General features: G+C 38.6%; 1 protein-coding gene across 2 annotated transcripts in view; it reads right to left on the bottom strand.

Annotated features, from left to right (window-relative positions):
* Positions 1-23,264, bottom strand: part of PDZD8 (PDZ domain containing 8) — an 82,624-nt gene that overhangs the window by 40,626 nt on the left and 18,734 nt on the right. Inside the window, exon 2 of one of the 2 annotated variants that reach the window (XM_027529122.1) lies at positions 14,134-14,259. The exons of the other annotated variant lie outside the window; for it this stretch is intronic. Within the exon in view, the coding sequence (XP_027384923.1) occupies positions 14,134-14,259 (126 nt within the window). The remainder of the gene's footprint in view (positions 1-14,133; positions 14,260-23,264) is intronic. 2 annotated transcript variants of the gene reach the window in all.

Here is a 23,264-nt window from a genome sequence, read left to right as displayed (position 1 = left end):
AATACAGTTGCTTATGAACACACGTGCACACACACACACACACACCTCTCCATCCATTAATGTGACTTGGGCAAATGATTTAACTTCTCTAAACTCATGTCTTCCTCTGGAAACTTCAGGACAAAAACACTAACTTACCTCTTAGAAGCAGCTGTTGTGAGAATAAGAAACAATGCACATAAGGCATTTAGCATAGTGTTTAGCAAACAGTCTGGAGAAAGAAATGGCACCCCACTCCAGTACTCTTGCCTGGAGAACTCCATGGACAGAGGAGCCTGGTGGGCTACAGTCCATGGCGTCTCAAAAAGTCAGACAAGACTGAGTGACTACACTTAGTGAACAGTCAGTGCTCAATATATGTTTACTATTTCTATTACGCTGAAAACAACCGTCACAGAATAACTGCACCACTTAATTTTACTGTTTAATATTTAGATCTAAAAAGGAAATCTTGAATCCAATCTTGCGATGATATAAAGCAGTTTTTCTTATTGAAGGAAAAAAATGTTACCCACATGTTCAACTTCTATCTTACATATCTCCTAAGTCAGAATGTGAGTCTGCCAATGTGTTTTAGGAGTAAGTTTGCAAATAGCTTTAGCATTAATCACCATTTTGACTGTTACTCTATTACTTTATCTCTACACAAAGATCATAGGGATAGGAGTGAGATAATGAAAGAAAAGTGGATAAAAGACCTTAGAGTATTAAGAGAAAATTATGGCCTAAGGTTGGAGAACTGAAGAAAACCATGCCCATACCTCACAAACTGGTTTCATAAACTGAAAAGTCAGAATAAACTCATAGCAAAAAAGTTCCTAAATTTAAATAATTTTTAATCTTAAATGGAAATTTAAACTTACTGCCTAACAATTTATTGCCAAGAGCATTAAAAATCTTCATAATTCAAAAATACTAGGCTTAAAAATTGAGAATTTTCATTCAGCAAAGCTCTGCTGCCACCGTCTGTTCAAAAGAGCAAACTACCTGAAGGATTTACCGTCAATCCAGAGAAGGCTACGCACCACCTAGTACTCCCAAATTCTCAACAAGTATTACAGGATTCAGGAATGAGAAAGCATAATTCTTGCAATCCTTCCCTAAAACCATAAATCATTCTATATTTTTGACAACACTGTAAAAAAATTTTAAAAACATGTAATAAAAAGTAACCAAAAAGTAAGCCACAGAACTAAATGTCTGATAAGAAATAAATTTCTTTTTTGTTGCAGAAAATAAATTTCTGATAAGAAACATAAAAGCAAACACTGGTGACCTTAATCAGGCAACAATTTCTTAAAACAGGAGACCAAAAGCACAGGTAACAAAAGAAAAAATAGGTGAATGGAACTTTACCGAAATTAAAATTTTTCTCCTTCAAAGGATACACCAAGTAAGCAAAGACAATCCACAGAATGTGCAAATCAGATGTCTCATAAGGACCTATTATAACCCGATTGAAAAATGGACAAAGAATATGAATAGACATTTATCCAAAGAAGATATGTGAACAGCCAATCAGCACATGAAAATATGCTCAACATCATTAGTCATCAGGGAAATGCAAATTAAAACCACCATGAGATACACTTCATACCCACTAGATGGCTAATTTAAAAAGAGAGACGTATGGGTGAGGATATGGAGAACCTAGAATCCTCACACATTGCTGGAGGGGTTGGAAAATGATGTAGTCACTTGCTCCTTAAAAAGTTAACATAGAATTAACATATATGACCCAGAAATTCTACTCCTAGATATATAATCAAGAAAAATAAAAGCATACATTCACACAAAAACTTGACATGAATGTCCATGATAGCATTAGTCACAACAGCCAAAAAGTGAAAACAACCCATATGTCCATGAGGTCATGAGCAGGTAAATAAGATATGGCGTATGGCATATACACACGATGGAATATTACTTGGTAACAAAAGGCAATGAAGTGATGATACATGCTACAATATGGATAAACCCTAAAAACAAGCTAAGTGAAAAAAGCCAGTCACAAAAGACCTCATACTTTACGGAATGTCTGCTGCTGCTGCTAAGTCACTTCAGTTGTGTCCGACTCTGTGCGACCCCATAGACGGCAGCCCACCAGGCTCCCCCATCCCTGAGATTCTCCAAGCAAGAACACTGAAGTGGGTTGCCATTTCCTTTTCAAATGCACGCAAGTGAAAAGTGAAAGTGAAGTCGCTCAGTCATGTCCAACTCTTAGCGACCCCATGGACTAAAGCCTGCTACGCTCCCCCGTCCATGGGATTTTCCAGGCAAAAGAGTACTGGAGTGGGGTACCATTGCCTTCTCCGATGGAATGTGTGGAAATAAGCAAATTTAGAGAGGCAAAAGTAGCATCAAAGATCACTGATCATAGATCACCATAACAAATAATAATGAAAAAGTTTGAAATACTCTGAGAATTAACAAAATATGCCATAGACACAAAGTGAGCAAATGCTGTTGGAAAAAATGGTGTTGACAGACTTGCTCAATGTAGGGTTGTCACTCAATGTAGGGTTGGCATTCAATGTAGGGTTGGCACAAACCCTCAATTTCTAAATGTAATATTTATGAAATACAGTAAAGCAAGGCACAGTAAAACAGGTATACTCGTGTATCTCTACTGCTATTTCATGTAGTAAAACTATTTTCATCCTTCTGATATCTGAATAGTTAAAGAATTTGAGAAAATTAAGTACAAACCCAGATGACATAAAGCCAACACTGTGTTAAAATGCCAGACTCCAAAATATTTCAGTGTAATGTTGGTATGCTATACACTTACATATGATACCTTCAACAAAAGTGAACTGTGAAATGAACTGTGGTCAGAAAAATAAGAATTCAAAAGACTATTGGTTACATAAGGTCTAGGGGAAGAGAACTTAGGGGGAATAGGAATTGACTGCTAATGAGTGTGGAGCTTCTGTGACAGGGACAAAAATGTTCTAAAATCAGACTGTGATGACAGCTGTACCTTCTTCTCCCTCTGAAACAAGTGTCACTATTCCCCCCACAAGTCCTGGAGAAAGAAACTTTGTCTTGAACTTCATAACCTCTAATATTAGAAAATAACCAATACTTGACCAAGTCAAAGTTCAACGAGATCATAACTCACCTAGACTCAAATTCTTAACATTCCTTGGCTGCTTCTGCCTACACCACCCACGTATTCTGTCACTCACTAAACCCTGCCCTTAGAAAAGTTAAACCATTTGGCCCTTTCGTTTCTACTAATACATGTAGTTCAAGAACTTACTTCCTCACTTTTAACCTATAATACCTCTTAATTTGTTTCTGGGCCTTCAATTTCTCTTACCATGCAATCCATTCGATAAACAGCAATTTCTGAAAACAAGTGTTATCTTATGTCACCTTCAGGTATCTTTAATAAGTTCACCAGAAGCACTTGATTGACAGTTATGGCATCATGGTGCAAAGGGAGGGAAAATTCGGATATAATACCCTTGAATTTTTATTTTTATGACCACACAGTTCATTTCACAGTTCACTTTTGTTGAAAGTATCATATTTAAGTATATAGCATGCCAACATCACACTGAAATATTTTGGAGTCTGGCATTTTAACACAGTGTTGGCTTTATGTCATCTGGGTTTGTACTTAATTTTCTTAAGTTCTTCTGCTTAAGTTCTTCTGCTGTACTTAAGTTCTTCTGCTATTCAGATACCAGAAGCATGAAAATAGCTGTTTTACTACATGAAATAGCAGTAGAGGTATACAAGCATACCTGTTTTACCATGCCTTGCTTTACTGCTCTTTGCTTTACTGTATTTTGTAAATATTACAATTTTTAAAATTGAGGGTTTGTGACAACCCTGCACTGAGCAAGTACGTCTATCAACACCATTTTTCCTACAGCATTTACTCACTTTGTGTCTGTGTCACATTTTGTTAATTCTCAGAGTATCTCAAATTTTTCATTATCATTGTATTTGTTATGGTGATCTATGATGAATGATCCTTGATGCTATTATGTAATTATTTTGGAGCACCATGAAGAAGGCAAGCTTGTCTGACCTTAAAAAAATCTGTTAATGTACCTTTTATTTCAGTTGAACAATGCAGTGATAGTTTCAGGTGGACACAGAAGGGACTCAGCCATACATATACATGTATCCATTCTTCCCCAAACTCTCCTCCCATCCAGGCTGCCACATAACACTGAGCAGAGTTCCCTGTGCTGAACACAGTAGGTAGTTGTTGATTATCCACTTGAAACACAGCAGTGTGTTCGGGTTCATCCCAAACTCCCTAAGTATCCCTTCCCCCTGGCAACCACAAGTTCATTCTCTTAAGTCTGCAAGTCTCCTTCTGTTCTGTTAAGATCATTTACCTCATCTTTTCAGAACAACCCACATATAAGGACTGTCACATGTTTCCCTTCTCTGACTTACCTCACTCAGTATGACCCTCTCTAGGTCCGTCCATGTTGCTGCAAATGGCGTTACTGCACTCTCTTTAAAGGCTGAGTAGTATTTCATTGAATATATGTACCACATCTTATTTCATTCCTCTGTCAATGGACATTTAAGTTGCTTCTGTGTCTTGGCTACTGTAAATAGTGCTGTGCTGAACATGGGGGAGAATGTATCCTTTCACATCATGTTTTTCTCCAGGGCTATGCTGGGGAATGGAATTGCGGGGTCATATGGTAGCCCTATTTTTCATTTTTTAAGGAACCTCCATACTGTTCTCCATAGTGACTGTACCGATTTACATTCCCACCAACAGTGTAGGAGAATTCCCTTCTCTCCACATCCTCTCCAGCATTTACTGTTTCAAACTCAATTGACTTTTGAAAATAACAACAAAGGATTTAGACTATTACATAAACTTCACTGGTAAAACATCGGCAGGATTTGAGAGCACTGACTCCAGTTTTGAAAACAGTTCTGCTGTGAGTAAAATACTATCAAGCAGAACTGCATGCTACAGAGAAACCGTCTATGAAAGGAAGAGTCAGTCAATGCAGCCAATTTCTCTGTTGTCTTATTTTAAGAAATTACCATGCCATCTCATCCTTCAGCAACCACCACACTTGGTAAGTGACAGGAGCCATCAATATTAAGGCAAGATTATCCACCAGCAAAGACTTTATGACTCGCTGAAGGCTCATATGATGATGAGCGTCATTTGGTAATCCAGTCTTTTATAATTAAGGTATGTACATTTTTCTAGACATAATACTATCACACACTTAATAGACTACAGTACAGTGTAAACGTAACTTTTATATGTATTGGGAAACCAAAACATTCATGTGATTTGCTTTATCGTCATGTTCACATTATTGTGGTGCTCTGGAACTATGCCTATACAATTACAAAAGAAACAATACTATTTCCAACACAACAATCTTAGGGAAGAGGAAGCGGGGCAAGAAAAGAATACCTACGTAAACCTAGGGCAAGTGAACTCCAAATTTAGGATCTTCTGAGAAGCCTGCTTCTAGTCAAAAGCAACCTAACTACAGGAAGATTCCTTATTATACCCCAGAGAAGTGTATAGAAACAAAGGGAAACATCATTCAATTACTTTATTTATTTATCTCTTACTGCTAGAGGAACTTAAACAGTTAAATAAATACAGGCGTAGGCATAAGATCTCTAGGAATTCAGTTCATCTTGTGGAGTTATATGTCCAAATTCAGAGTTACAGACCATTATTCGTTATAGATCTACATAGCTTTTTAAAAAAAAAAAAAACTCTAGGAATAATATTCAGCAACAGTGCCAAGAAATTCTTCTGTTTTTCAACAGCTCACTTTGAGTGGAAGTTTTCCCTTAAACAAAATTAAATATCTCATGTTTGATCTAATTTCCTTTTATCTCTCCTCCAGCCTTTATATAAATGATGCTTTATTATTAATACACATTTCTATATCTCAAGATCTTCCGGAAAAGGTAACTTAAAAAATGACTTGCTTTCAAATAGATTAAAAAAAAAAAATCCAAAATTTATATACTTCTAACACAATATGAAAAATTTAAGAATCAAAATTTTCTTCAGCAAGCTAAAAAAAAACAAAAAACAAAAAAACACAAAGACTATGAACATAGAATGAGTGAAAGATTGTGAAGTCAAACAAACCTAGCTTCAAATTCCAGCTATGTGGTTTTAAGCAAGTAACTTACGGATCTCAGTTCTTCAGATATATTACTAATCTAATGAAGATGTTCTGAGGACTGAAATAATGAATGCAAAGTGCCTACTATATATATATATGTATATATATTGCAGATAATAAGTAAATGCTATTAACAACAAGAAAGGTATCTGTGGAATCATGCCCCCAAATATATTCAAATTTAGCTAGATATTTTCTCTTTTGAAAAAAATAAAACTGTCAAATATTAAAGTAAATGCAGACTATAAGGTACATCTGTTTACCAACTACTCAGAAGGGGAAAGTTAATATTTAGCATTATTTACTGCAGATAATTTTTTTTAAGTTACCACTTGAGTGAAAAATAAACAAGTGAATGTATTCAAACTCAATCCTAAAATTAATGGAAGATTTGGTTTTAACTTTTAAAATAGCTCATGAATTTGAAATGAATTTCAAAACTCCATGTTAACAGCCTTCTCCCTGGAAGAACCAAGTACTTCACTATATAATATGGATATAACGTTACTTAAAAGTATTAATTCCTTCTGCCAAATTTTTATGTCAAAGCTGCCTCTAATAAAAGAAACAAGACCAGCTGATTTTATTTCAAAATCGTTTAATCACACAATTAAACCCTTCCCTTTGCCTTATAAAAATCTAAGTAAAAATATGTATTTCTGGTTCTAGAAGGATGGTGGTAGTGATAGCATGGTTTTGAGTCTCCCAAAATCTTCCCATAAAAGCACAGAGAACAATCAGGAAAACAAAGGCAAAACCTGTCAACAACATCTACAACAAAACCAGGTGAACAGTACTTCAGGTGATAGTGGTAAAGTGGTCACACAAACTCTCCAACAGACTGCAGTTATAAAGAGTGGATAAAAAGAATCGTAAAAACACATTTAAAAGCAATGAAAACCTTCCCAAAGCAGAGAGAAGCCAGAGGACAATCGAATTTCAAAAAATTTCAAGGAGTACAAATTATTAGCTTGGGGTTTACATAGCTCAGGGCTAGAGCTGCAGGAAAATGGTGGTATAGTTCATGCAGCAGAAAGTTGAAGCTTTATGGGTTTTAACTATCAGAGGATGGAGTACAAAGCAGACAGAGCAGCTAGAAATTATGGGGTGATCCCCAGGAGCAAAGAAACCACTGAGAGGCTAAGTTCCATCTCTGCTCAAATTCTTGGCTGACTGCTATATACAGGAGGAGACTCCAGGACACCAGTCTAACACAGCAGCAGTGCGAGACAAAGCAGAGAACGGAAACATGCTGCTGCTGGCAAGATGGAAAGGCAGGAAGGGTAAGGAGACAAAGTTTGCAACTTGAGGAAAGGAAAGCCAACTGCCCTCTAGAATATAACATCAATCATCCCAGAATATAAGAGAATGCAGAGTTTCCACAACTCATTATTTCCAATGTCCAGTTTTCAAGAAGCAGCAACAAGAAAAAGAAAGCAAAGAAAAAAGACAAGGTCATGTCACAAGCATATAGGAGCCAGTTTGAAGAGGCTCCAAGAAGCTACATCTGAGAAAATTTAGGCACCAAAATAACTAAGCATGGTAAAGAACTATAACCATTGAAAAAAACAGGAATCCATGAGTGCATGCTGATAACAGATAATTATGGGATAAGGGAAAACTCTTGGTAATAAAAGTAGAATGCCAAGGGCTATGGTTTTTCTGTATTTGTGTTAACATTTAAAAAAAATTTTAAATGATGTATTTTTGGAACCCAGTAAAACAAAACAACACTCTAAAAGGTGCTGAGAAAACAGAAGCTTTACAACACTCTAAGTATGACTACGTGAGGAACTGACCTTATTTAGAACTTTTATCTATAATAAGGACAGACTATCCTAAATATACTGCTTTAGAGTACAGAACTCTCACACGACAAAAGTTTACAGGCTTTGTTTTCACTGACTATTATCTTAGCTCGTTTCTCAAAAATATCACTGGTTGCTAAAACCAGAAAAACAAAAGAGAGAAGAGATGAGATGAGAAGAGGCCCACTACACTGTTTAATGTCTTTTATACAGAGATGTAGGGGCAAATCCCTTCTAGAATTTGACATCAGAATCTCTCTTCCGCTGAAAAGCAGGCACGGTTTATCAAGAGATAAACTAAGAAACCTATCAGGTTTCCTTCTCCAAAAACTGACCTCTTTTCTGCAAGGCTATTTTTCATCTAATTTATCTTCTATTTAACTGCACATGGGAATATTATTTTCTTTTGCAAAGTATCTAAAATCCTCTTAGAAGCTGAACTATAAATTTAAAAATAATCTTAATAATCTTAGTGACTGCAACACTAATGTGAAATAATTTAGTCTTCTAACAGTAGTACTACAAACACAGCAGTTGAGTTCTTCTGTGATTAAAAAACTAACTAGTCAATGCAAAAAAAAAAAAAAGCAACTTCAGAATGAGTGTTCACTTTCTAAAACATTTGATAAAAGCAAGGTGTAAGAATCAGTTTTTACAAACACAACTACGTTTCCATTCCCAAGCTTTATTTGGAAAATTCAAAACTGTATTTAATATAATTAGAAAACAACTTCCCTTCACAGTGCAAGATGTTTTCAAATTAATAAATTCAAATTCCAGTTTTCACAACTAAATGTCCAAAAAACCCAGTTTTATAAAAAGATTTACTTTTTTCTTGATAAATATGAGACTGATTATATCAAGGCATAACAAAAGAAGTTGTATCTACTGAAGCCTTAGTGTGTAGTAATGGCAACCCACTCCAGTATTCTTGTCTAGAGAATCCCGTGGACAGAGGAGCCTGGTGGGCTGCTGTCCATAGGGTCACACAGAGTTGGACACAACTGAAGCGACTTAGCATGCATGCATGCATGCACTGGAGAGGGAAACGGCAATCCACTCCAGTATTCTTGCCTGGAGAAGCCCAGGGACTGAGGAGCCTGGTGGGCTGCTGTCTATGGGGTCGCACAGAGTCGGACACAACTGAAGCAACTTAGCAGCAGCAGCAGGCACCATAGTTTATTTACCTATCTGATCACAATTACCAGCAAAGCAGCACACTTGTCCATTTTTACAGATGTGTAACTTGCCCAAGAACATGTAACAAACAGTAAAACCGTATCACCAGGATGTGAACATAGCACTTGCTAACTCAAAAGTCAGGATTATTTCTACTCTGCGTTGCCTTCTGAAGCATAAAGCTGTACAACTCCAGTAGTTTCAGTAAACAGTTTCCTATGAATACTTCTAACTTGTTTCCTCTTTGGCAAAATTTTCTCTTAAATTACAACAGCTAAGTTTGGTAAATCTTCACACAGACTTCTGGCAGTCTGAAATTCAAAATAAAGTTAAGAAAGAAAAAAATCCTCACAGAGAACCATTTTATTATTTCAAAATGAAGTTTAAAAAATAAAGAAATCCTTGCAGAAAGCCATCACTGTCTGTGGGTGATGAGTATGATCCTTTCCTGGATTTCAGGAAAAAATTATTAAAGTTATATTTTACTTGATTCAAGGTCAAGTTCAAAAATGCTTAAGAAACAAACATTTAAAAGAATATTAAGCTAGGTGACGTCCCTGGTGGCAAAGTGGATAAGAATCTACCTGCCAATGCAGGGGACATGGGTTTGATCCCTGGTCCAGGAGGATTCCACATGCTGTGGAAGCCCATGTGCCACAACTTCTGCGTCTGTGCTCTAGAGCCCACAAGCCACAACTTCTGAGCCTGTGTGACGCAACTACTGAAGCCCACGTGCCCAGAGCCTGCGTTCCACAGCAAAAGCCACCACAATCAGCAGCCCATGCACTGTCACAAAGAGTAGCCCCTCTCAGAGCAGCTAGAGAAAGCCCGTGTGCAGCAATAAAGACCCAGTGCAACCAAAAGATAAAAGTTAAAAAAACATATTAAGTTAAAACTATAACAACACTGGGCTTCCCAGGTGGCTCAGTGGTAAAGAATCTGCCTGCCAATTCAGGAGATGCAGCAGACGCAGGTTTGACCCCTGGATTGGGAAGATCCTCTGTAGGAGGAAATGGCAACCCACTCTAGTGTTTTTGCCTAGAGAAGCCCATGGACAGAGGAGCCTGGCAGGCTGCAGTCCATGGGTTGACACAACTGAAGAGACTAAGCATGCACGAATATAACAATGCTAAGTGATCCCTATGGCACTGTAACAACTTGGACATGTTTAAATAGGTCTCAAGGAGGAGAAATGTGAATACGCATGCCTAAACGTTAAAAACCTAAGAAGCTTTGAATCATGATAGCAGGCTAATTTAGAACAATTTTATATACATACAAGTGGTCTACAGATATCTTCTATCTAATCTTAATTGGTTTATGCTCTTTCAAAAATTTGATCATTCTAAAATGTTATTCTATTTGTTTCAAATATTTTCATATGAAGCTGGGTTTCAAAGAGGCAGAGGAACTAGAGATTAAATTGCCAACATACGCTGGATCGTGGAGAAAGCAAGGGAGTTCCAGAAAAACATCTACTTTTGCTTCATTGACTGTGCTAAAGCCTCTGATTGTATAGATAACAACAAACTGTGGAAAATTTTTTAAGAGATGGGAGTACCAGACCATCTTAACGTGTTTCCTGAGAAACCTGTAGGCAGGTCAAGAAGTAACAGTTACAACCAGACATGGAACTCACTGGTTCAAAATTGGAAAAGTAGTACAACAAGGCTGTAGACTGTCAACTTCTGTGCAGAGTACATCATGTGAAATGCTGGGCTGGATGAATCACAGGCTGGAATCAAGACTGCCAAGAGAAATGTCAACAACCTCAGATATGCAGATGATACTACTCTAATGGCAGAAAGTAAGGAGGAACTAAAGAGACTCTTCATGAGGGTGAAAGAGGAGAGTGAAAAAGCTGTCTTGAAACAACATTCAAAAAAACTAAAATCAAGGCATCAGGTCCCATCATGTCACGGCAAGTAGAAGGGGAAGAGTAGTAGTGACAGATTTTATCTTCTGGACTCCAAAATCACTGCTGATGGTGACTGCAGCCGTGAAATTACAAGACACTTGCTTTTTGGAAGGAAAGTTATGACAAACCTAGACAGCATATTAAAAAGCAAAGATATTACTTTGCCGACAAAGGTCCACGTAGTCAAAACTATGGTTTTCCCAGTAGTCATGTATGGATGTGAGAGTTGGACCATAAAGAAGGCTGCATGCCAAAGAATTGATGCTTTTGAACTGTGGTGTTGGAGAAACTCTTAAGAGTCCTTGGACAGCAAGGAGATCAAACCAGTCAATCCTAAAGGAAATCAACCCTGAATACTCATTGGAAGGACTGATGCTGAAGTTGAAGCTCTAATACTTTGGCCATCTGATGTAAAGAGCTGACTCACTGCAAAAAACCCTAAAGCTGGGAAAGATTGAAGCCAAAAGGCGAAGTGGGGGGCAAAAGATGAGATGGTTGGATAGCACTACCAACTCAATGGACCTGAATCTGAGCAAATTCCAAGAGGTAGTGGAGGACAGAGGAGCCTGGCATGCTACAGCCCATGAGGTCACAAAGAGTCAGATGCTACTCAGCAACTGAACAACAACTTTTCACATCACTAAGTGAAGCAGTCATGGTAAAAATATCTTAAGAGCTCTTAAGCCTTAAGCTTCCAAAATTGAAATCAACAATAAGCATTTTTTTGTTCTTCCTCCAAAAAGGGGGGCATTATTATTTGTTCTTCTGTTTTTTCTAGAGTGTCACTTTCTGTTTTAGAGATTACAATAAACCACACAAGATAAATTTATATTCAGTAGGGGGAAAACATAAAATACTGAGATTATAATAGTATATTTCCTTTAGTGTGAATTCTAGAAACTTGGAAGCTATATGAATTGAGTTCTATTTTTATACTAACAAAAATGTTTAGAAGAAAATAATGTAAAAAAGAATTTAATAAAAATGAGATGAATGTTTTGACTTCTCAACACGAAGACAAAAAAGCAAGGATGAATTGAAAATAATAATTTATTCTCTCCTCCACTAACAATTTTAAGTACTCCTTAAACTATGTGAATAATACACAGCACCACAACACTAAGTAACTTTACATGGTCAGGTGTGTAACCATAGTGACTAAAAACTATTGAGATAGCGTGCTTGTTTCCAAGATTAAGCTGTCACCCGGGAAAAGGTGATGGCACTATATAACCCAAGCCTACAAGGACTAACATAAGAACATGAACCACTGTCCATGCTTTGTCCTTCAACTCTCCAGAAATACTGGTCTTTATTTTTATTTTTTGACAAGGCGATACAGTCACAAAAATCAAACGATACAAAAAAAGTTTATAGTGAAGAGTTTGGATCCCACCTTCACCCCTGTCCATTATCATTAACCCAGTTTCCTTCACCTTTTCCCCATAAAAATCTTTATTGGTTTCTTGTATATTCTTTCAGAGATTCATTATACAGGTCCTTATTAAAATAAAGTAGGATACATATACTTCACAAATTGTCATGTTTTTCTTTGTATCATTGATCTCAATTCAACATGACCTAAATAATGACTCACTATACTCTCTTGATGCCTTCATGAAGTCTTGGGTCCAAGACTGACCCAAGGCTTTAGGTGAGCAGTATCTCAGATATAGCAAGAGAACGGTGAGCAAAGGAGACAACAATAGCTAGGGGTTAAAAGCCACAAGCAATAGACACAAGAGCTTGGTATGTTTAAATATCTAAGGCTGGGAATGGCGAACTATGGGGTCCATGGACCCAATCCAGTCCACTGTTTGTTTTTCTATGGCCTGTGGGCTACCAATGGTTTCCACATTTTTAAATGGTTAAAAAAAAAAAAAGAACTTTATGACACACAAAAATTATAAAATTCATATAATACAGCTTTATGGTTACACAGTCAAGTCATGCCCATTCATTTACCTACTGTCTTATCTACGACTGCTTTCTTACTACAAGGCAGAGTTGAATAGTTGCAAAAGAAACCATGTGAATGCCAAAGCCTAGACTATTTACTTATCTGGCACTTTAGAGAAAAAATCTGCCAGCCTCTTCTCTTGCTGCTGCTGCTGCTAAGTCGCTTCAGTCGCGTCCAACTCTGCGCGACCCCATTGACGGCAGCCCACCAGGCTTCCCCGTCCCTGGGATTCTCCAGGCAAGAACACTGGAGTGGGTTGCCATTTCCTTCTCCAATGCATGAAAGCGAAAAGTGAAAGCGAAGTCACTCAGTCGTGTCCGACTAGCGACCCCATGGACTGCAGCCTACCAGGCTCCTCCGTCCACGGGATTTTCTAGGCAAAAGTACTGGAGTGGGGTGCCATTGCCTCTTCTCTTAGGAAGGTCTATTTGGCTGAAGCACTGTGAGTGAGGGGCTGAGTACAAAAAGAAACTAGTGAGGGAAAGAGGGACATGCATGTCATGGTAATGATTTGGGTCTATAATCTAAGAGGAATGGGGAAGCCATTAAGAGAATTTTAAGTAGGAAAGGGACAATCAGATATGCATTTTGAAAAGCTTATTCTGGTTGTCATATTGGTAACCAGGGAGGAGGCTAATATAATAAGTAGTTCAAGCAAAGTATAAACACAGCTTAGACTATAGGGATGGAAAAATAAAGAGGCTGGGCCAGATTATTTCTGAGATTCCCTTCCAGCTTAAAATTTAAGAATCACAAGGGTTTACAAGTCTGGTTTTGCAACTTTCCAGGGTATTTTTAATTATCAAAAACAATTTTCAAAACTGTTATGCTACGAACAGCTTTCTAACAGGTTGTAAGAAATATGCCAACAGAGCATTCTGTATCTAAGAAGTCTGGAAATTACTGCAGGATAAATGATTCCCCCCATTAGCATGCTTTCTAAAATACAGTTTATATTTTTTATAAGTTGGAAAGGACTACTCTTATGAAATTTACCACTAAAGAATTTACAGATAATATAAATTAACACAGAGGGGAACAAGCACAAATACTGCTCAAGTACATTTTTGGTATACCTTCTTTCCTCTAAGGTAGTAATAACAAAGAACATACCTGCTACATTCTAGCAATGTAACTTTAAGGCGGCCTTCAGTGAGTGCCCATTGTTGTATATGGATAAGCTCTTCGTCGTCGTCTTCAAATCCTTGCAAGGTTTGGAACGGGAAAAAAGGCTTATACCTGACAAAAGTAAAGATAAGTCTAAATTTCTGAATAATAAACACCACACTTTAAAGCATTGTAACAAAACCTACCTGTAGGAAAACAACACAAAACAAAACACCTAATACCTAAATTATAAAACCAGTTTACCCCTGTCCCTCATAACTGGCTGCAAATGCTGCTTTCTCTGCAGTAGTCAGAACTTCCTGGTTTTTCTGGCATGCCCTCACTGACCAGGCAGGACTCCAGGAAGAAAGTTAAAGAAAATCTAAGGCCAACCAGTGGGCTCTGAAATTTAAGTTGGGAGGAGAGAGATTCTTTCTGGATCAGATGGGAAGTGTTCCTACAGTAACAAGATCAAAATTCAGAATGCACTGTTCCATGGAAACAATATAACTGGATAGTGATTAGTACTAGATAATGATAAATAATAACACAACAACAATTAACAGCAGCAAAGGTATTTATCAGAGATGTTTACTGTTTGCCAGGCAGTGTGCTAAGAGCTTTACATGCTTTGTATCTTATTCACGCTAACAATCCTGAGTGGGCAATATTACTAGCTTCCCTTTCCAGATGAAGTGAGGGTTAGAAAGGTTAAAGAATTTGTTCAACATTACATGGTGAGTGGCATAACCAGAATTCAAGCTATTCTGACTTCATCAAAGCTCAAACTACATAATGCTTCTGTTATGTAGTGTTTATAAACATAAACACTTCCGTTACCTATGAATTATTCAGGTCTTTACGTGCTCATCGTTAATACTCTAGGTTTTTATGGAGATGCTTGTGGTGAGTTACAAACTGCAGCTTTAAAAACCTTTGATATGTACTTCGTACTTCTCCATTTAAGCAAAGGACAAAAAATAAGAGAAAACTGGAGTTGAGGGTCTATAGTTTTCAATTAACTCTACTTGCTGTCACTAGTGGAGAAGGCAATGGCACCCCACTCCAGTACTCTTGCCTGGCAAATCCCATGGACGGAGGAGCCTGGTAGGCTGCAGTCCATGGGGTTGCGAAGGGTCAGACACGACTGAGTGACTTCACTTTCACTCTTTACTTTCATGCACTGGAGAAGGAAATGGCAACCCACTCCAGTGTTCTTGCCTGGAGAATCCCAGGGGCGGGGGAGCCTGGTGGGCTGCCGTCTATGGGGTCGCACAGAGTCGGACACGACTAAAGCAACTTAGCAGTAGCAGCAGCAGCTGTCACTAGATATGACATTTGCCTGCTCAAAAGCTTTATGCCTTCTCACTAACCATACAATATAAAAGATAGTCAAAAGTTCTTGGTTTCATGTTCAAGGTCTACCAAAACCAATCTTTCCAATAGCATTTTTCCTTAATAGAAACTTTCTAATCTAGAAGAGTAGTCACCTCATGAACCCAGAAGATGCCATGTGTATTCCTGCTTTCAAGCCTTTTGTACAAAGTGAAGGTTTCCCCTATTCCTCAAAGCCTGCTGCTGCTGCTACTGCTAAGTCGCTTCAGTCGTGTCCGACTCTGTGTGATCCCAGAGATGGCAGCCTACCAGGCTCCCCCGCCACTGGGATTCTCCAGGCAAGAACACTGGAGTGGGTTGCCATTGCCTTCTCCAATGCATGAAAGTGAAAAGTGAAAGTGAAGTCGCTCAGTCGTGTCCAACCCTCAGTGACTCCATGGACTGCAGCCTATCAGGCTCCTCTGTCCACGGGATTTTTCAGGCAAGAGTACTGGAGTGGGTTGCCATTGCCTTCTCCATCCTCAAAGCCTACTCAAACCCTAAACAATTGGCTTTAGGTCCTGTATCATGGTAGACCACACACACTGCTTTCATTCTTCTTTATCTTATAGTTATTTAAAAACTGCTGGGCATTTATGCCTTGAAATCTCAGATGTACTCTGGTCTCACAATTATCTAACCCCTCACACATACCATCAGGACTGAAGCATGTATCAATCTGGTTTATAAAATTCCAACACTAAAAATGAAACAAACATTAAGAAAATACGAATGGCCCTCAACAGTTTATACTGAAAAAGACTGTTAGAGGAAGAGAAATACTACTTTACGGTTGCCCGCTGAAACATGAATAAAGAAAAACACCTCTTGGGAAGGTGAGCAGACACACAGACAACGCTCAGTGCTCTTCTGCTGCTTCTGGGATGGATGGAAAACAGAAAAGCCCCTTTAGTTTCTTAATTTCCACTGAACTTCTTTGATTCAGACAGACTGGCGCCAAATTTCTGAGAGGAAAAAAGTTAGGAACTACATCTATCATAGAAATGCCAGATGATGTGGTAGCTGAATGTTTTTAATAAGCCTTATGACTCCTGAAGAACATGTTACAGTCACTCTATTAAAAACAAAAAAATCGCAAAAAGTACTACATACACTAGCAACTTTGAATAATCCAGGTGCTAAATCACAGCTGCTGCATGAATTACCTTTTCTTGTCAAATATAAAGCTAAAATTCAATTTAAAAATTTCTCACAGGTGTGTGACTTCAATGTTACAAGCAGTAAAATCTAATTTGGGTTTATTAATATTTCTAGGGGTGTTGCTGAAAGGATTTCTGCACAAAAATAAACTAAAATTAAAAAATGTATTCCATTTAAAAACAGCACACTAAACAGTGGGATAAAGCTACTTGTTCAACACCCTCTCATCACTCAAAAAAACAGAATCAAAATGGCTTAAAGACGTTAAGACATGACACCGTAAAACTCCTAGAAGAGAACATAGGCAAAACATTCTCTGACATAAATCATACCAGTATTTTCATAGGTCAACCTCCTAAGGCAACAGAAATAAATATAAACAAATAGAACCTAATCAAACTTATAAGCTTTTGTACTGCAAAAAAATAAATAAATAAACAAAACAAAAAGATGACCTACAGATTGGGAGAAAATATTTGCAAATGATGCAACTGACATGGGCTTAATTTCTGAAATATACCAACAATTCATACAACTGAACAAGAAAATAGCCCAAAATAAAAATGGGCAGAAGATCTAAAAGGACATTTCTCCAAAGAATAAATACAGACGGCCAGTAAGCACATGAAAAGATGCTCAACATCACTAATTATCAAAGAAATGCAAATCAAAATTATTACAATGAGGTACTACCTCAAACTGGTCAGAATGGCCATTATTAAAGAGTCTACAAACGACAAATGCTGGGGAGGATATGGAGAAAAGGGAACCCTTCTACCCGGTTGGTGGTAATAGAAGTTGTAGTCATAGTCACTCTAGAAAACAATAGAGAGGTTCCTCAGAAAACTAAAAATAGACTTACCATATGATCCAGCAATCATACTCCTGGGCATATATCCAGAAAAAACTATAATTCAAAAAAATACATACACCCCTATGTTCACAGTAGCACTATTCACAACAGCCAAGACGTGGAAACAACCTCTACATGTCCATTGACAGATGAATGAATAAAGAAGATGTGCTACACAAATACAATGAAATATTATTCAGCCATAAAAAAGAACAAAATAATGCCATTTGTAGCAGCACAGCTCAACAGATGCAACTAAAGATTATTGTACTAAGTGAAGTAAGTCAGAAAGAGAAAGACAGATACCAGGTAATATAATTTATCAGTTCAGTTCAGTTGCTCAATCGTGTCTGACTCTTTGCAACCCCATGAACCGCAGCAGGCCAGGCCTCCCTGTCCATCACCAACTCCTGGAGTCCACCCAAACCCACGTTCGTTGAGTCAGTGATGCAATCCAACCATCTCATCCTCTGTCGTCCCCTTCTCCTTCCGCCCTCAATCTTTCCCAGCATCAGAGTCTTTTCAAATGAGTCAGCTCTTCGCGTCAGGTGGCCAAAGTATTGGAGTTTCAGCTTCAACATCAGTCCTTCCAATGAACACCCAGGACTGATCTCCTTTAGAATGGACTGGCTGGATCTCCTTGCAGTCCAAGGGACTCTCAAGAGTCTTCTCCAACACCACAGTTCAAAAGCATCAATTCTTCGGCACTCAGCTTTCTTTATAGTCCAACTTTCACATCCATACATGACCTCTGGAAAAACCATAGCCTTGACTAGATGGAACTTTGTTGACAAAGTAACGTCTCTGCTTTTTAATACGCTGTCTAGGTTGGTCATAACTTTCCTTCCAAAGAGTAAGCGTCTTTTAATTTCATGGCTGCAGTCACCATCTGCAGTGATTTTGGAGCCCAAAAAATAAAGTCTGACACTGTTTCCACTGTTCCTTTTTGTAAGGACAAGTCACGTGGCATGTGGGATCTTAGTTTCCCAACCAGGGCTTGAACCAGGGACCCCTGCATTAACCACTGAAGCACCTGGGAAGTCCCTGCAGAATCTAAAACATGACACAGATGAACCTATCCATGAAAGAGGAACAGAGTCACAGACACAGAGAACAGACTTGTGGTTGCCAAGGGGGAGGAGGGTTTGGGAGAGGGATAAAGTTGGAGGTTGGGGTTAACACATGTAAGTTTTAATATATAGACTGGATAACAACAAGGTCCTACTATATAGCACAGGGAACTATATTCAACATTCTGTGATAAACCATAATGGAAAAGAATATGAAAAAGAATGTATTAATATATATGTGTATAACTGAGTCACTTTGCTGTATAGCAGTAATTAAACAACACTGCAAATTATACTTCAACAAAACAAAACAAAAAGCCACTTGTTCAGCAAGTTAATAAACAGAACCCACACACTCTCAAAGAACACTTGGTTTTCAAAACTTTTAGTCCAAGTCTTTAGTAGCTCAAGTTCATAAAGGAATCCAAACAATGAAGCAGGCTACTTTTATAACTTCCTTTTGTCTTTCCAAGGGAACATTTCATGCAAAGACAGGCACAATAAAGAACAGAAATGGTATGGACCTAACAGAAGCAGAAGATATTAAGAAGAGGTGGCAACAATACACAGAAGAACTATAAAAAAAGATCTTCATGACCCAGATAATCATGATGGTGTGATCACTCACCTAGAGCCAGACATCCTGGAATGTGAAGTCAAGTGGGCCTTAGAAAGCATCCCTATAAACAAAGCTAGTGGAGGTGATGGAATTCCAGTTGAGCTATTTCAAATCCTAAAAGATGATGCTGTGAAAGTGCTGCACTCAATATGCCAAAAAATTTGGAAAACTCAGCAGTGGCCACGGGACTGGAAAAGATTAGTTTTCATTCCAGTCCCAAAGAAAGGCAATGCCAAAGAATGCTCAAACTACTGCACAACTGCACTCATCTCACACACTAGTAAAGTAATGCTCAAAATTCTCCAAGCAGACTTCAACAGTACGTGAACTTCCAGATGTTCAAGCTGGATTTAGAAAAAGCAGAGGAACCAGAGATCAAATTGCCAACATCCACTGGATCATGGAAAAATCGAGAGAGTTCCAGAAAAACATCTACCTCTGTTTTATTGACTATGCCAAAGTCTTTAACTGTGTGGATCACAACAAACTGTGGAAAATACCAGACCACCTGACCTGCCTCCTGAGAAATCTGGAAGCAGGTCAAGAAGCAACAGTTAGAACTGGACATGAACAATAGACTGGTTCCAAATAGGAAAAGGAGTACGTCAAGGCTGGGTATTGTCACCCTGCTTATTTAACTTATATGCAGAGCATATCATGAGAAACGCTGGGCTGGAAGAAGCACAAGCTGGAATCAAGATTGCCAGGAGAAATATCAATAACCTCAGATATGCAGGTGACACCACACTTATGGCAGAAAGTGAAGAGGAACTAAAGAGCCTCTTGATGAAAGTGAAAGAGGAGAGTGAAAAAGGTGGCTTAAAGCTCAACATTCAGAAAACTAATACCATGGCATCCGGTCCCATCACTTCAGGCAAATAGACGGGGAAACAGTGGGTGTCTTCCCACCCTATCACAAAATCCTTTCATTAGCCTTTATCTCTTGTTAACCTATCAACTTAAAACTGTCAGTTTTCTCACTCAAGTTCCCAGAAGACAAACCTTTTACAAGCTATCTGTATTTCCTCTTGTAGAAACTTTAAAAACCAATATGGGAAGATGGACTTTCATAACAACAGCATGAGACACTCCATTGACCTGCTCCCAGTAAAACTGGGGAAATTATTAAAACAAATATTAAGGCCTCTGGAAATGGTTCCAAGGGCAAACAGAAAGTAAAGAAACTTATAATTAAGAAAACCTATAGAAACGTGGTAAGAAAGGTGACAATCTGTGGTCCTGAAGTCAAGACTGCTCCCACCAATAGGCTCAGCAAGAAAGATACTTCACTCTGGACTGCTGTAGCCAAGAACACAGGGTGCCTTGCCATCACCACCACCCCAACTCCAATTCCCTGTCAGAGGAAAGAACAGGTCATCAGTGTTTCTCATATGGCCCTCGACTACCTATGATGAGGTTAAGTTCAGGGCAAGAATGCTCAAGAAATTGGGAGCTCCTTTCATTGACCCTGTCCCCACTTGAGAAATGCAGACTCTATCTTGGGCATAGCACACTAAGGATTCTGCCATCTTGACTGTCCTTGCCCTGGTTCATGACACAGTGGTTCTCTGCCAAGAGAGGCAACCCAAGAGGACCTCAGGTTTCTGCCACCCCGTGAGGCTTCTGTCACCCCCTCATCTCACTTCCATCTAACATCCAACAGCTAGAGTCAGGGAACATTCCAGGGCATTGTTGAAAACAAAAGATATGTCAGAGACTTAACACGCCACTAAAATAATCCAAGCAAATCACTAAAACAATCATTAAACAAACACTAAACCCTGGGAGAGGGGGACAGTATCCAGTTACTACAATATATTATCTAAAATATTTGGTTTCCAACAAAAAATATGAGGCATATAAAGCAACAGGAAAGCATGATCTGTAAAGCAGAAAGAAAGCAGGCAACACAAACTACAGTTAAATGACCAGTTAAAATGACCAGGTGTTGGACTTAACAGAAAAAGACTTTAAAATAGCTCTTAAAAACATGTTTGCGAAAAAAATGTTTAAAGCATGATTAAAGAAGTAAAAGGAGGTATTATGACAATGTCACACGAAATCTTTAATATCAATGGACACACTGATACATTTTTTAAACTATGTATTTTTAAAAAAACTGTGAATTCTGGACTTGAAAAATACAATAAAATTTAAAGTACAGAGAAATTTTGAAGTTCAACAAAAGGGCTCTGAACAGTCGCTATGAACTTATAGAAGAAAAAAAAGTAGTAAACTGGAAGACAGAGCAATAGAGGTTGGTAAGCCAAAAAACGGGGGGTGGGGGTGGGGTGGGGGGGGGCGGATGAAGAAAAACAAACTGAGCCTTAGAGAAATGATATCATTAAGTATACCAACATAGACATAATGGGAGTGCCAGTGGGAGGGGAGGGGACAGAGAGAGAAAAGCAGAAAAATATTCAAATAGAGGTAGCTGCTGCTGCTGCGTCGCTTCAGTCACTTCAGTCGTGTCCAACTCTGTGCAACCCCATAGACGGCAGCCCCCTAGGCTCCCACGTCCCTGGGACTCTCCAGGCAAGAATACTGGAGTGGGTTGCCGTTTCCTTCTCCAATGCATGCATGCATGCTAAGTCGCTTCAGTTATGTCCGACTCTGGGCGACCCTATGGACAGCAGCCCACCAGGCTCCTCTGTCCACGGGATTCTCTAGGCAAGAATATTGGAGTGGGTTGCCATTTCCTTCTCCAAAATAGAGGTAGCTAGTAAGCCCCAAAGCCACAAATTACATGATTTCATTCATATGAAAATCCAGAATAAAGACATCGACAGTAGTTAGTGGTTGCTTAGGGTTTAGGGTGGTAGATGGGTAAGGAGGATGATGGTTGAGGGTATGGGGTTTTGTTTTTGAGGTGATAAAAAATGGTCTAAAATGACGTGAGAGTAGTACTATCTGTGAATATACTAAAAACCACTGAATTGTAGGTTTAAATAGCTGAATTTGGAGTATGAATTATATCTCAATAAAGCTATTTTAAAAATCTAACCCAGTTACCCAGAGATAATTGCTCTTGTCATTGTTTTGATATGTAAATGTTTGGTTAGAATTATCTGATTAAAGAAACAAAACCATAAATGACACTTTTCATTAAAATAACTTATAGGAGACAAACAGTTTTTCGAGGCAGAAGCCCAGTGTGTCCCTCTTTGCCTGACAAAATAATAAGTCTATTCTTTCCTAACTAAAATAAAATAAAGTAACTTACAGGTTGTTTTAAGGCTTATGAGAAAGAGTTACTGAATGGCTACCATACCATGTACTGACTGTATAGAGCACTTATTTGCTCGCGTAATTCCCCCAAACCAGGCATCAGCACACTGTACATAAGGAAACAGCCCTAGATGGCTCACAAACACTATACCCTGGAGCCCAAACTGGAACCTGTATTAGTTTCCTAGCACCGCCACAACAGAATACCATAGACTGGGTGGCATAAAACACAGAAGCTTGTTTTCTCACAGTGGAAGTCAAAGATCAAGATGCCAGGAGAGCTGGTTTCTGGTAAAACCTCTCTCCTGGCTTACAGACAGCCACCTTCTTGCTGTAACCTCTCCTGGCCTTCCTGCTGTATCCTGCACACACCCTCTTTGCACACACCCTCTGCACACACACTTCTGGTATCTCTTCCTTTTCTTGTAAGAAGCCAGTCTTACTAGGATTAGAACTCCATCCTTATGAACTCTTTAACATTAATTACCTCCTTAAAGGCCCTATTATTTCAAATAGTTACACTGAAGGTTAGGGCTTTAACATTTTGGGGATACAATTTGTCCATAAAAGAACTCAAACATAACTCCAGAGCCGGGTCTACAGTTCCTGAGGCTGATTTGATGACCACCTTGATTTCTGCTGGAACACATGCTCTAAACCTGGCCTGCAGTTATCTGACAAGGATGGGCATGGTTTCACATGTACTACTGTGCTTGATTCTCACTCAGCAACAGGGTGAGGCATAGCTGCAGATCATTTCCCCATTTCACACAACAGGTTCAGAGAGAACAAAGAGCCTTGCTGGAGACTGCATCCTTTATTAAAAAGTCAC

The sequence above is a fragment of the Bos indicus x Bos taurus genome, chromosome 26, assembly GCF_003369695.1.
Source record: "Bos indicus x Bos taurus breed Angus x Brahman F1 hybrid chromosome 26, Bos_hybrid_MaternalHap_v2.0, whole genome shotgun sequence".
NCBI lineage: Eukaryota > Metazoa > Chordata > Mammalia > Artiodactyla > Bovidae > Bos > Bos indicus x Bos taurus.
The sequence above is the reverse complement of the archived record's forward strand: the minus strand, read 5'-3'. Positions and strand labels throughout refer to the sequence as shown.